Source organism: Squalius cephalus (assembly GCF_949319135.1).
Source record: "Squalius cephalus genome assembly, chromosome: 5".
NCBI lineage: Eukaryota > Metazoa > Chordata > Actinopteri > Cypriniformes > Leuciscidae > Squalius > Squalius cephalus.
The window spans coordinates 19,489,188-19,505,426 of NC_137126.1; the positions used below are offsets into that span (position 1 = coordinate 19,489,188).

At 37.8% G+C, this 16,239-nt stretch overlaps 1 protein-coding gene across 1 annotated transcript in view; it reads right to left on the reverse strand.

The window, feature by feature from the left end:
• Positions 1 to 16,239, reverse strand: part of setbp1 (SET binding protein 1) — a 67,101-nt gene that overhangs the window by 44,913 nt on the left and 5,949 nt on the right. The window contains exon 2 of the mRNA XM_079872278.1: positions 2,373 to 3,006. Within this exon, the coding sequence (XP_079728404.1) occupies positions 2,373 to 2,843 (471 nt within the window). The 5' untranslated portion in view covers positions 2,844 to 3,006. The remainder of the gene's footprint in view (positions 1 to 2,372; positions 3,007 to 16,239) is intronic.

Below are 16,239 nucleotides of genomic sequence, written 5' to 3' on the forward strand. Positions count from 1 at the left end.
AAATTACAGACTCTGGCTGTGGGATCACCAGCCTCTCCTCCCATTCTCTCCCACAATCCGTCATTCTTCTGCGAAGACGGGGAAAATGCGACATATCTGTTTTAAAAACTTGATGCAGCACTCTGTGGTGAGCTGGAAGTGTTTACTAAAAGGAGCCATTTTAGAGTCTCACATTTTCATGAACTCACACAATTTGGCAGAAACCTCTGTAGCTCTCCTTAAAACAAGTAGCAGGATCATGGTACACGGATGGTATCAAACATCTGATAAATACCATGGTACTGAATCATTTACTTAGGATAACGTGCTGGCAACGTGCTATGTTTTGCACCATTTTCTGAATGTATGCACTACTACAGCTATACTCATACTCCACAGACAGACTTATTGGTCAACGCAATGCTGTTTTTAGAGCATCTCGCTCCATGATTATTGAGTTCTTGTTGCATTAAATGTTTAGATCATCCAAAAATGAAAATTCAGTCAGTCATGGACTTTCAATGGAGAGACCGAAATCTCTCAGGTTTTGTTAAAATATTTTCATTTGTGGCTCAAAGATGAATGAAAGTCTTATGGGTTTGGAGCAACATGAGAGAAATACATTTTTTTTTGGGTGAACTAACCCATCTTCTGTATTATAAACTCAAAACCAGCCTAATTATACAGGTCTACCTTGTGGCCTAGGGAGTCACAACTAGTTGATTCTGAAAACGGTAGTTTAGCACATTCCTAGTATTTACATGGTACTCTAAGAGACTTCAAAGAATAGCTGTGTACTACTGTTCCATGAAGCATGCTGAAAAAAAAACATGAAATTACCACGGTACCATGTCAAAAAATCATTCAAATCAATCTAAAACAGTCTCAAATATTCAAAAAAGGCCCTTTACACTAAAGATATCTGGATTACACATAAGTCAATGAACTCGCTGAGTCTAAATGCCACAAAAGGTTAATGACTAGCTGTTGCGTTACTCTATGGCACACGCTGGACACACTTCATTTGACAAGTAGCCAAAAAGCCGAAAGCCCAGAAAATGCAACTGTATTATCTAAGCCCAGCACAAATGTGATTTTTCTTTTTTAAAGAGAAGAGCACAGACTTCAAATACCATGTGGATTGTTCAATGAAAAGGACATGTCAAATGCAATGTTCACAAAATTGAGAATATGAGCTGTAAAGATGTAATTGGCATGATAAAATGTCTAAGTTGTTAGTTATTATAGTAGCTTGCTTAAGAATCTTAGTCAGATGCCATAGTTAATTTGACACAAACAAGGATGGGAGAGATGGAAACAGAAGTAAAATTCAAACAAAGGGATATGTAACTCGAAACATTTGCAAATTTACACAAGAATTTCAACTAACGAATGATTTATACAGAAATTAGTTTTTCTAATGCTTCATGAATGAGGCCCAATATGTCGTACTGTCATAGGTTGTGTCTATTTTTAATAATGCATTCTTAACGAATATTTATTTTTTGGTCCACCAGAAATGTGTGGAAAGAACGGAAGCCTGTTTCTGCCATGGAATTAAAAGGTAATTGCTGCTTTTTATCTTACAATTCTGAGAAAAAAGAATTGTGAGTATTCTTTGTCAGAATTGCGAGCTTATATTTTGCTATTTACACTTGGGATGCACCGATATGAACATTTTGGCCGATACTGATAATTCTTAAATGGATACATTTCGATAAATCGAAATCCAATTTGTTTTAAATAATTATTGAGAGCCTGATTACAAATACAAAAGTCTCACCATTAAAACCCATGTCCCAAGCACACAATTATAATGTTCTCATAATTTTATGTAGCCTATATGAAAGCACATGTTGCACTTAACTGTATGTTCCTTTTTTTAAGTGATTCCAATCATATTTCAAGCATATCAAAAACATCATGGCAAACAGTGCGCATCTGAAGTGTCTCAGCTGAAGGAAATAATCCATTATTTATCGGCTTTAATATATCGGGCCGATAATGATGTTATGATGGCCGATATATTGTGCATCCCTAATTCACACTTTCTTTCTCAGAATTGTGAGTTTAAATCAAAAGGTATTCATCTTAATTATTTCCTGTTCATAATGATGCCAAAAATCACATTATAAATTCACTAAATAAATATTTTGTAAATGAAAAGAAAAAAAAAAGAAAAAATCTAAACAGGCTTCCATAGGAAAGACATATTTTTTATGTTTTATCAGCTGAACATGGCTCAATTACACTGCAGTCAAATTCAATATTGCTTCTAATCTGACTACGGTCCATACTAGCTATTGCTGTAATACCATATCACATCAGCACAACAAAATGATCACATGACACAAGAAAACAACAGCATTTCTAAAGAGTGACGTTACACTAACCCTTTTTCTGGGTGGTCCTTTATCTTCCTCTTTCCCTCCCTTGCCACTCTTGGCTTGCTTGGCGGTCTTCTGCTCTCCTGGCTGCTTGATGGTGATGCGGATCTCAGGAGGACAGATGTAGTTCTCCAGGTTCTTTGGAGGCTTCTTGGCCCGCTTGGTCGTTTGGATCTTCAACTTCAAGCTGCCCTCGGAGAAACTGGCCTCCTTGATGGAGAATTCCTGCTCCTCCAGCCCATCTCCCTGCCCCCACCTCTCACTGTCTGCATTGGAAGTGACATCCATGTCCTTCCCCAGACCGAGGTCTTCGTCCTCTTCATGGTCCTGTTGCTCTCCAGGTAATGGGAGGCTCTTCATTGGACTGGCGAGGAGACCCACCTCACTGAGGTCTGCTCTGTTTATGGTGGTAACAGTGGAGAAGAACTCCTCATTTCCTTTGGGCCGGGCCGTCCGATTAAGGTCTCTTTGCTCCATTGATAATCTCAAAGCTTGGTCCAAGAATCAAGAAACAGGGACCCAAAAGGACAGTTGGGCACCGGTCCGGGTGATTGAGTTTAATCAGTGAGGGATGGATTTTGGCTCTACTGCTCCCGGAATCTTATAAATCTCGATAAGGTGGAGTTTTTCCCAGGTGAAACTGAAAGTAGAGTCAAAAAAGAGCAAATTATTAGTTGATTAAAACTATAAACATTCATATATGAGACATGCTAAATCCTATTAAACAGGTAAAAAGTCTGTATCAAATCATTTACACATCACATTCTCACTAACATGTGTCGTAACATGGCTAAATCCCTTTTTTTTTTCAGGGTTAATCAGTTTCTGCTGTTCTAACAAGTACCAAGACGTATTGTTAGCACTTTAGGTTTCTATTTCTGTTACATAGTGCTGAGTAGCTCGCTCCAGACAAATCTCATAAGTCCAATGAGGTAAACATAGATGTGTATTAATAAATACCAAAAAACCTTTTAATTATTTTTAATTAGAGAGGCATGATTTATCTAAATTTGGCTGATATATTAAAGCCGATAAATAATGGATTATTTCCTTCAGCTGAGGCACTTCAGATGCTCACTGGTCGCCATGATGGTTTTAAATTGCTTAAAATATCATTTAAATCACTTCAAAAAGGTAAATACAGTTAAGTGCAACATGTGAACCTCAAGTGTCATATAGGCTACATAAAATTATGATAACATTATAATTGTGTGCTTGGGACATGGCTTTTAATGGTGAGAATAGATTTTCACTCCTGATGAAGGTCGTGTGACCGAAACGTTGTGTGAATAAATATTACTTGTTTGCAAGTTACGATAGTGTGCGGGAATTGCTTGTCTATTGAAATGATCCACCTGGTCTTATTATCCTACGCACCTATCTCCTGCAGGTGTGCGATGGAGTTTGTTCACTAATTAATCAAGCTTTCAAAAATTAAAAAAAAAATCTGGATTTAGATTTATAGGCCAATATATCGGGTATCGACTTTTAAATATAAAGAATTATCGGTAACAACCAAAATTTTCATATTGGTGCACCCTAATCTGAACCATATAAGATATTGGATAATATTAAAGATTTTGTTTTATTGATGCTCTTTAATTTTAACCATGTTTTCACTTTTGACATCATCTAACGCTCACTTAATCTTGAAAAACACATAGGACCGGTTCCACAGACAGGGCTTTGATTAAGCCAGGATTAAGCTTAGTTCAATTAGGGCATTTAAGTAGCTTTTATAAACGTGCCTTAGAAAAAACATTACTGGTGTGCATCTTGAGACAAAACAATGACAATGGCATATTTTAAGATATGTCAGAGCAAGTCGCCCTAAGTTAAAACCGCTTAAACATGCATTTTAGTCTGGGACTAGTCTTAAGCCTTGTCTGTGAAACCAGGGGTTCATTTCATTCAAAAATCTTTTTCTTGATCTGTAGCAAAACTGAAAAAAGAATATCCATGTTTAATACTGCACATTATAATGCTAAGATGCCAAAATTTAGATTTAAACCACTGATTTTAGTTTTAACTGAAATGTTTCATTTTGATTTGACATTTATTTAGACACAATAGTAGGCTATATCATTTTGAAATCAGCCATTTATCAGTTATTTGCCATTACATGAAAATAATTGACAGTTTATTGATCAAATTTAAATATAAATTTTAAACACTTAAGTATGTCAGGGCTGGTATGAAGTGATGAAATACGTACTGTAATTCCTATTTAAGTGGGCAAGGTGAATTACTGAACAAGACAAATCTGTCTTTGATAAACCACCAATTAATCAGGATCGGGGTTTAAGTACACAGTCTTCAACCCGAAACGGTTGTACTGCTGGCTCCAGGCAAACTCCCTGACACCATAATTACATTGCTGACCAGCTCATTTGCTTTAGTGGTCAGTTGAGTAAGCCTAGTCACGGTGTGAAAGTCAACAAATGAGGCCTCTGGCCCAGTGATAAACACTTTCCAGACATCAAACAAACCACAAACTGAGGGACCACAGACCTGGAAAAGCCCAATTAGGGTTGAATATAACACCTCCACAGCACACATCAAATTGGGCATTGAATGAATTTAGCATAATTTTTGGGGGGATACCGGCTTTCAACATATACAATTATTTCAGTCCAAACAAACCACGATTAACAAATTAAATGACAAAATATGTTGATTGCACAACTAGATCTAAAAATAACTCTAAAACGCATTCTGATTGGCTTAGACTGATGACATACGGATGTTATGTCATACCTATGTCAAGGCCCGGAGACACACACAGTTAAGCCTGACAAAACAAAGTTGACAATAGCCAGGAATGGTGTACCATGGCAAATTTAAAACTAATCCTTGAAATAAGCAGTTTCTATTTTGGAGAGGAGATCAACACAAACTCTCCATTCCCCAAGCATCAGCTGCATGATGTCAGTACTGATGTATATAGACTGAGGGTTCGGAGCATCGAGCTCAGTCTCTCATCTGCTCTTGGCTTGTTGTCAGACAGAGCTCAGTGTCATTTACCCTTTCAACTGCCAGACAGGTGACAGATGAGAGGCTACTGAAAACAACGCCAGCTATCGCAAGACAGCCTGGATCCACGCTAGACTAAACAGCTCAATCTATCCATCATATCATGACAGTCAAAATAGCATGTTTCTCATTCCAGCCCGTGCCGACTCAAACACAGCCATTCAATGAAATCCTCAATGAAACCCAGTTGTTTATCTTACTTGTCTATACCTCTGAGTAGTGTCCCGATGCATCTTGGGTGTTCTAGCTATTTGGCGAACCAACTAAAAAATGTGACGCCAATTCATAACGGCCACGTACACACTGCAACTAAAAACAGTTGTCACTCCTCTTTAAGGCCTTAATACTGTTCTGTACAAACATGGTTCAGTATGGAAGCTGACTTAAAGTAAAAAAATATATATAAAAAGTTATGATTTCTTACAATTGTGACTTTATACAGTATTTTACAGTTGGGACTTTATTTCTTGGAATTGCCACTACATTTTAAATAATTGCAACTTTATTTCTTACAATTTTGTATATCTCACGATTAGGGATGCACCAAATTTTCAGCTACCGAAAATTTTCGGCCAAAATAGCTAGGCTATTTTCAGTTTTGGGCCGAAACAGTTTTGGAGGCTCAGGGCCCGGCCGAAATCAGCGCCCGAAACAGATGTTTAATTAACGCTTCTCAGATGGCACGTTTTGACTGTGTTCAGCGTATATTTCATGCACACAACGTGGATAAGCTACAACAGCTAAACATGTCAGCTCTGGATTGACAATATTAATTTCTTGATTTTAATCAGTAATGATATGGTCTCTTAAATCTAAAATCTTTTAGCCTAGTCTGTGCTGTTTTCTGTTGATGCGCAGCGTGAACAAAATTTCACTAAACATTTGTAGCTCGCCTGCCATCCAATAATTGCAAACTTTGTGCTTTGTTACTTTTAATGTGAATGTTCAAAATCCTCCCTCACTTTGCTTGTCTTCTGAGTGGACATTTCTCTGAACCCAACTCGAGTGCCAAAGAGAAAACCAGCGCATGCAAAACAGGCTATCTTCATCTAAAATGAAATGATTTTGTTTTTCGCTCCAGATATACCCTTATCAAAATAATGTTAATTTTAAAATGTAGCATTAACATGACAAAACATTAAATGTGCAAAAAAAGGTAAACAGCTAGTATTTTTCAAGTCGACTAGCAGCATCGTTTAATCGACTAGTCTCGCACATCCCTATTCTTTACTATAAGTGTCCAAACAAAACACCCTAGCAACCACCTAGGAACCCATCAGAACAGCCAGGCAATCACCTAGCAACTATCCAGAACAAATATCCATCAACCTACAGTACAACCACTCGAAACATGTTTGTCTCAAGTCACTAGCACTACTTTTTTCAAAAAGATCTACACAATACGGATTAAACTGTTGGCATTCACTTCCGCAAGTAAATACGGTTGTTCACATAGTCAGTCAATAATCAAGGCTGGAGATTTCTTGACTCAGTGTGATTCCTGGTTGTGTAAGTCTAATCCATACACTCACAAAAATAATGCCTCTTACACAATACTAATCCCCAACACCCAGTTTATGTAACAGAGAGCCCTGTCTGGTATAGTGGGTACGCTAACTGCACACTAATTGTGTAAGAAAACAGTCGGCTCATAAACAGGTTTATTATTATCACAAATACGCCCCGGGCAGACCGTGGGTAACTACAACACATAAAGCAGTTCTGTGTCAGCAGCACTGCCTGTGGCAGACTCAAAGGGGGGCATATATTCAGACGCTCATACTCAAGGGGCTTTGCATACTGATCTGCCCTCTTTTCTGATGCATCTCAATTAAGATGATCAGAGCATCAGGGGGCAATTATCTGAACGAATTCATCTAGCTCAGCTCAACAAAATCAGCTCAACTGGGTTATGACTATAAATCAATCAAATGTGTTTCAATAGTTGCTGAAAATTACAAAAATAAACTGTAATCAGGGTTTAACAACCTAGGGGCTGGTTGAAAGAACTGCCACTCGCCCTGTCAGGTCAGTTCAGTGGTATCACTAAATCGTATTATACAACATTTGTATACCTTAGAAACTGGTTTTGTGTGATGTATTGAACATTTCTGTAGCAAATGTAACAATTTAAATTCAGTCTTCAAGGTAAAGTTATGTAGCTAGACTTGTGATAGTCCTGGTAATTTTGATTAAAATAAATGTTATTGTTTTTCAACAGGCCATTTTCAACTACCTTTATGGAGCTGTGTATATAATTTCATTAAAGCTGTATGTGATAGCCTATATATAGCCTATTATATTATATTATATTATATTATATTATATTATATTATATTATATTATATTATATTATATTATATTATATTATATTATATTATATTACATAAGAAATTGCTTATTTTTATTTTAATATATATTTTATTTTAAACTTGTGTTCAAATAAAAATGTGCCAGTGAAGATGTTGGCAGGGCAAGCAAAATCTGAACTCCTAAAAAAACCTTACTCTTGATCCCTGATATTAATATGACAATATTGTTCACAAGTGAGATGTAACAGTATGTTCTGGGCTTCTTTAAAAGCCTGTGCTCTAAGGACTTTTTTTGAACGGACACAATCTGTAGTCGGGTGTCAAGACTGTGTGCGGTGGTGAGAGGATTCCTTTCTGTCCCCGTCCCTTTTAAGGCCATGAACAGAGAGCAGGCTTGAGGTAGACTCACAAATAGCCTTGCCAAACAACCATGTGCTCACACTTTGTTGAGGTCTGGTGGTAAACAGAGGAAACTCTAAGTAGCTTTATCATCATCTTTTTGATAAGATACCAAAGGGATCCAGTTACAATTAAAACTCATTTGAGATAATAAACATACTTTAATTCTCAATTGTTTACAATAATTGTTCTATTAGTTTCCTGCATCCCATCGGTCTTCATTCTTATCCTATATCCATTGAGTATTTGTGTCCATTAAATGGTCACTAATGGCTTGTTTCCACAGAGCGGTATGGCACAGTAGAGTACAGAAAGGTACGCATTTATTTCCATTTCGATAGTCAGAAGTCGTGAATGGTACCAAAATACCGAACCGTCACTTTTTCGGTACCCTTCCGTTGGGGTACCTAGCGCAGTAGTCCGGCACCTAAAGGGTGGAGCTAGACTCACTGCAGAACGTTGACTGGTTAACAGAGAATCGTCACTTGCACGTGCTACAAGGGGAATGTCGACACAAGAGGCGCCATTTTTTAATATACAGTTGAAACACAATACGGTTTGCAACACAATGTTTTTTTGTCTTGTGACAAACAGCCACAGCCAAGAAGCAAGAACAAGACCTGCTCTATGCCCTCCTTTGTTGTTTACCGTGTCGCTTTCTTCTTCGTACGAGAATGACGTTGATCGCTCGTTTCCAGCATACACCACATCTATCAAGTCGGAAAAGCAAGCCGGATCAGGGTTTACCACCCCAAATCGTACTGTACTGTACTGTCCTGTCTCGCTCGGTGGAAACAAGCCAATAGAGGCCTTCAGTTTGTGTCTTTTTATGCTCTAATCATTGGGGAGTCAGTATTAGGGCTGTGCGATAGCACTAAATAAGCAACTATATTTTTCGTTAAAACATTTTAATAAATAAAACATGCCATGCTGAGACTTTTCCGGATGATGACCTAAATTATTTGTTGAATCAGTTTTGAATCTTTTCACTGAAATGAACAGTTTGCAAAGGAACGGATTCAAACTGACTGGGTTTTTGTTACTAATCAAAGCAAAGAAGGATAATGATCAATAATGAACAATTCCATCATGCATATCTTTCTCTCTTTTTTTTTTTTTGCTGAGACATTTTAATCAAAATTTCATAACTGGATCTTGTGGAGAAAACGACAGACTTCTCACTGGTGACAAATGCCGTACTTCGCCAATCATTTACGCCATTGAAATCCCACAAGCTTGCATTCATTTTTAATACAATGCCGACATCTCAAAATACAATCAACAAACAATAGATAATGTCCCTACCCTGCTTTTTGTCTACAATCCATTACACACAGATGTATCACAATAAGGAAGAAAAGATTTAGCACTACTTTTGTTTAATTGCAACTTTAAGGAACAAATAAACGCACATTAATCACTGCAATATTTACAATGTTGCTTAATTTTATGCAAAGCAAAATGATTGAAAATAAATATGGTAAATACTGGATATAATCCAATTCCAGCCTAATTGTTATTGCCAAGAAACACAGTGAAGGACAGAAGTACAGTCCGTTCAATGGAGTTTCTATTAACGATTTCTTTTGGAAAGATATATTTTTTGTGTTTTGTCAGCTTGAACGAGCGAACACCCATGCACACAGCAGCACACCATATTGAACGGACTGCACTTCTCCCTCACAGTCTGATTTTCGTTTGTGTTAAATCAAATAAGGCGTCTACTCTGGCTAACATCAATAGACCCCTCAAAAGTGGCACAGTTCTACAAACGAAGGGAAACTTCACAATCCCGGCCATATTTGTTCAAGGCAGACATCAATTGTCATGACACGGCTGAATTACACACTCTATGTGCCGTAGCTTCGGGCGGCTACACAAATATATTCTACATCAATGGTGGGACGTAAATAAACACTCACTGGTAGCTGGTGAGGTTGCCAGGATTTAAACAGAATTAAACCAAATGTGTCTGCTGTCTAAAAAAGCATGCTTTCTTTTCCAGCGCCTTGACCAGACACAGTCACACAGTGAAAGGCTGACCATGATGTTAATTTCAAGGCCAGTTAAGAAATCTAGTTTCTTGAATGGCTGGGCTGCCACAACAGACAACACTAATGGGACAAGGTGCTAAAGTGACATGAGGGGCACGGTTGAAAAGATTTTACAATCCAATGACCTCAAAAAGAACCGATACAAGTAGGCCTGCAAATTAAATCACAATTGCCTTATATAATCAACAAAAAAAGTCAACTTTCATTCTTTGTTGTTAGTTACTACACAGAGTACTGTTTTTATTGGCGGCAGACTGTGACTCAACTGGTCGTCGCCTAACAATCCTTCATCAGCAACCGCTTCCGTTCACCATTCCCACCAGTTTGCACTTTTCTAATGTAAATCTATGAGGATCTGTGGATTGTAGTTGTGGATTAAATTTTATGGAAATTATCCAAAAAATATACAATGTGAATATAATTTAAAGAACTTTTTGTTTACATATTTACTGAGGTCATAGTACACTGCACTGTACAAAAAAAAGTATTTAATTTGACTGCTTTATTTGTCAGATTTTTCATGTATTTTGAAATTATCTGTAAAATTACAGAAATATGCTGTAAATACGCATGCCCGGTGTAATATAGTGTTGTCAAAAATATCGATATTTTTATATGTATTGATACTAAAATATCCGACATGGTTCCAATATTCCTTTTCTGCAGTATCGATACAAGCTGCGCGTTGTCACTCTTCTATTCTCTCTGACGGCGAATTTACAGTTTGACACACACCTGTCTCAGTAGTCTCATTCACTCCGGTTGAATAGTGCTTGTATTGTGCATAATTTGACTAATTCCTGCAGGTTTCGCAAAAGCACGTGCACCACTGATCTATGTAAGTGGTACGCACATAAAGCCGCCTCTCAAACAGCTCGCGAGTAAATAATAAGGGTATTTTTTCGTGTCAAAAAAACGGTCACACAACATTATGTCTAAAAATGCCCATCTTGGCAAGTATTTAGGTGAAAAAAGTTATATTTAAATTTAAAAAATAAATTAAAAAATAATATCACGGATGTTTTTGATCATGCGGATTTGTTCGCAGTGAAGTTTAGCCGATGCTAACGTACTTGCAGTGCGTGTGTGTATGTGTTAGTGATGAGTGGATCGCGGCTATATACACAGGTTCGGCGGACCAAATAATAAAATATAATATAATATTATAATATAATGTGTTGATTTTATTAAAGACACGGAACTCTCATTTCACTGTAAAATGCAACGAAGGTGAAACAAATCAAGGATAACATATGCATATAGCACCTCCTAGTGGACAGTACGTAAAACAAATGAAAAAAAACTACATGAGGTATTGCTTAATAACTTACCAGTTTTACCTAAAAATATACACAATAGAGACGCGCAGTTGGCGGTTACAGCCGCGGACTCGATCGAGCGGATGACGTGACGAAAAATTATATTTTAATTAAATTCGGGCGGGTGGCGGGCGGTTGAACCAATCAAATGAAAAATATATGTATACACCAATCAGCGGATGGCGGGCGGGTGCGGTTTTGAAAATTGGTCAAAAACGTTGGTGCGAATGGATGGCGATCGGATGATGAGTTTTGTGATGTGGTTGCGGATGAAATAATAGCCCATCCGCGCATCTCTAATACACAAGCTTAACAGAAATTATTCTGATAAGAATTTTCCAACATAATTATTGGAAATATAAACGTGTCTAAAGTTTTTCTAATTTTCAGAATTTACTGAATTAAAAACTAAACAAAAGGAAGGAAAGTCAAGTACCGCGTGGGAGTTTTATTGAAGTAGTCTAATGTAGGGCTGGGCGATATATCGCATGACATTGTTATGCGCATCTCGTCAGTAAAGCCGGTTCCTTGATTAGTAGTAAATCGCCATCACCTGCTTTCAGCTGGAGCGGCATTTACAACACAGAGCCGTAGTTCACTGACAAGCTGAGCCATATCGCATTAATTATCACGGATGTATCGCCTGCGATAATTAATGCGATATGGCTCAGCTTGTCAGTTAACTACGGCTCTGTGTAAATGCCACTCCAAGTCTAACGGCACAAATCAAGTGTTGGGTATGTAATGTGTAACGGCTGTGAAGCGCTTTATGTATGTGATAATAACTTAATAAAGCCTATATCCAGCCTTTGCTTGGGCTGAATGTATTTCATTTCTTGTGTTTGGGTTCGGGAAGTTACAGTGACGGAAACAGTGTAAAGTCAGTTTAGGCTATTAAGGAAATTTAATTTTGCATTTAAATAAATGTTCATTTAAAAGCAGCCTACTTCAGTGTAACATGTTACCATATCATCATGCTTAACAGTTAACACTGAGAATTTGAATAATTGTAATGTGACGATCGGATGCGCGGTGGAGAAAACTGCGAAAGTCACTGACACTTTTATTCGGGCAAGTTAAATTCATTTCGGATAACCAAAATCTAAAGAGTGCCTGCTCGAAGGGCTACCAGCGATTTTGAAATTTAATTCATTTAATTCATGTTCTGTCTTGGTAGGAAGGTGTAAGGTGCAATGGTAGTACTAGTCAGTTTAATCACCATTCTAAATGAATGCACTCCCTTCATTAAAGCGCACACACACAGAAACAGGAGCACAGACACTGACAGGGTTCAATACACTTTTCTTTGGATTTTTGCAGATTTCTGAATTAACATGTCCCATGCAGTCCCATGTTTCTCTCTCTCTCTCACTCTCTCTCTCTCTGTGGATAAGTTGTTGTGAGTTGCTGATATCAAGGGCAAGGTGAAAGGGGGAGAGTTGCACCATTTAAAGATAATAAAATATTTAATATTTGCTGGAATTGATGTTCTTTGGGTTCAGTTTGCCACAAAAAGTCACAGATCCCTTCTCTTGTGTATACTGTATGTTAAAAAGGAAGTTCTTCTTTGGCAGCAAGAGTACTTTGTTATCTGTTAATAGCCACTTCACCCTCCTCAGTGTTGCTGTTGCGTTGATGTTTGCCTCCTACAACTGCCTGAACATCTCGTACCCAGCAGGCCAAAAGCAACGCTGGAGTTTTTGCAGAGGTAAGAAATCAGTTATCAATTTCATACATCAAATCAGTTATGAACACTCTCTATGGCTACGTCTTAGGGGTTCTCGGTAAAAAAAAAGAAATCAAATTGTACCGGCATGCACTTACACTGTGTACACTTACACTCATCCGAAGTGTGCACACATATCAGACAGCGCGCAAATATTGAGTTCTTTTTAAAGTCTTGCGCTTGAATGGAAAAATTCACAAAGATACATGCCCATCTTGATGAGTATCCTAGCAGACATATTCTGTTATGCCTTGAGTGAACTTATACAGTCAGTAACAGTCGAGAAAGACAACGCATATGTAACAGTATCAGTATTTTGGATCTGTGCATTAGCTACTGTATATCTTAAAGTGACAGCAGCCTAATATGCCTGCTGTCTGTGTCGTTAATGTTAATCAAATGTTAACAACAAAAGACAAGGAAATCCTTCAATGCTCTTGATTGAATAGCTTTTGTAACTTTAATAAGGATTAATCTTTAATTTATACAGTCAAATATGCAATGTTATTTTATATTTGATTACTTTATTCAATTTCTGTACCTAAAAACTAGTATAGTATTAGTATCCAGTATTCCACAGCACATACCGAACCGAAACCTTGAACCTAAAACCGTGATACGAACTGAACCGTGACCAATTTGAACCGTTACACCCCTACTACATCTACACAAATCTAAACACATTTGAAAACGCTGTTTTTGTTTCAAAATGCTCTCTGTCAACATCTGCATTTTCAAACGTTTTCCAGAAGTTTCTCATCCACACTGAAATGTCGGGAAAGACGCTCAAATCATCTTACTGTGCAACCATAAAGCGCACAGAGATGATACTGAGAAACCAGACATAAGAAACGTGTCTCGTTATTCTTCTTGCACAATCATTTTATTAGCAACACATCTCACCACTTGTATCAAAATTTATAAGGAAAGTCCAGTACTTTGTTTAGGCTTGGTTTGTAGGGAAATACAAACCTGCGCACATATATTCAAACGCACATAACACCAATTCTTAATGCGCATGTGAACGCCATCAGCGTTTATCACAGGTTCGCGTTTAAAGTTTGTGTAGAGAGAATGGTGTCGTCTTAGCGACCCCTAATTTAATAACAAATGATCGTTGCGACGGAAGCAAATCAATCAAAACTAACTTTAGCTGGAAAATAACTCTATTAAAGAACCGCTATATAAAGCCAAAACAATCTCTGTTACCTTAAATTATACGTTTATCTCTGTAAAGCTGCTTTGAAACAATCTACGTTGTTAAAAGCGCTATATACATGAAGATGACTTGACTTGACCACTTATTGATGCGTTCAGGTGAACTTCAATCGCCATTCATTGTATGGTTTAAAACACAATCGCCCTCATTTTGCTCCAGGACAGCCATAATGAGCACATTTTCTGTCATCTTTACAGGAATGTAATTAAGATTGTACAAAGTAACGTGCATCTTTAGTAACACTGTGAAAGTTAATAGCACATAGCAGGCACATACCGGTATTTACAAAGCTCAATTTTCTCAGGACAAAAGAAAAAAGAAAAAGATGTGTTTTCAAATGTGCCCAGATTAGTTTAGACGTAGCCCCTCTCTCACACACACAACATCCCCTCACTCACACACTATCTCTCTTGCAAACTCCCACCACAAACATGCTCTGTGCAAAATCCCACTATTCTGTTACTTTTATTGCTAGTAGCCTATATTACACGAGGTATACAGTAGAGCAGGGGTGCCCAATCCTGCTCCTGCTGATCGACTGTCCTGCACAGTTCATCTCCAACCCTAATCAAACACACCTGAAGCAACCAATTAAGGTCTTCAGGATCACTTGAAAATTAAAGGCAGGTGTGTTTGATTAGGGTTGGAGATGAACTGTGCAGGACAGTCGATCAGCAGGAGCAGGATTGGGCACCCCTGCAGTAGAGTCTACATATCATCACTGAAGTTGGTTGTTTTTCATTAAACAGATACCTTTTCAAGATAAACCCAAGGCATCAAAAGTAGCGAAGAACACCTTTGGAGCTGGTTGGTGCTAAACTCTGCAGGACAGTGGCTCTCCAGGAGCAGCTTGACACAGCTACTTTCTTGAACACCTGCCTTAAAGTTTATAGTAATCCTGAAGACCGCCCTCATGGCAAAAGACTTCAGACTTGACTCAGACTCCAGTGATAAAGACTTCAGACTTGACTCGGACTCCAGCTTAAATACTTCAAACTTGACTCTGACTTTAGATGAAAGACATGTGAACATCTCTGCTTTAAACAACCAACAAGGACTTTAAATGTTTTGTAACCAAGTGCACAGAGTATGTTTGTAACCACGCACCTCACACCAACTGCAGCTCTGATGGATCTGATGAACAGATGAACAAATCATGTATCCGTCTCTCTGAGTAAACTAAACCTGTCGTGATTATACAGTTCAGTCACAGTGTGGTTCTCACATTATATGACGTGGTAGACATTTGTCCAGTTCGGTTCTGTTGATTCAACGCGGGTTTGTCGGGAATGCGGTTGTGAGTCCTGAAAATGTGCAGGTGTCAAACTATGAAGGCAACCGTATTAAGCAGAGATGCCATACTAGCCATAGCCAATAGCATCTGCTCTAGAGGTTTTTGTTTTGTGTGAAACATTACTGGTGATTAGGGATGAATGTAAACAGTGCGATGCATTCCATGCAAATTGATGTATTTTCGTAATCGTTCCGCCCTTACTCCTAACCAAAATTGCGGACTATGAATGGATGGGGTAAAAACATTCTTCAAAAGGGAGTCAATCTCCCTCCATTCACTTGCATAGAAATTCTTGTCAATGTAACTCATGAACTTTCATTCATTTTCTAAACACAAATGAAATCAGTTTTAATATTCTCTCATCCTTTTTGTCCCTCCATTGAAAGTCCAAACAAACAAAAGTTCCACACATTAAAATGTTTATAAAGACAAAGCAGTTTAATCCAAGTCTTCTGAAGAGACACAACCTCTTTAGGCTATATGATGAAGTGATGAACAGATTTCATTTAGGATTTTA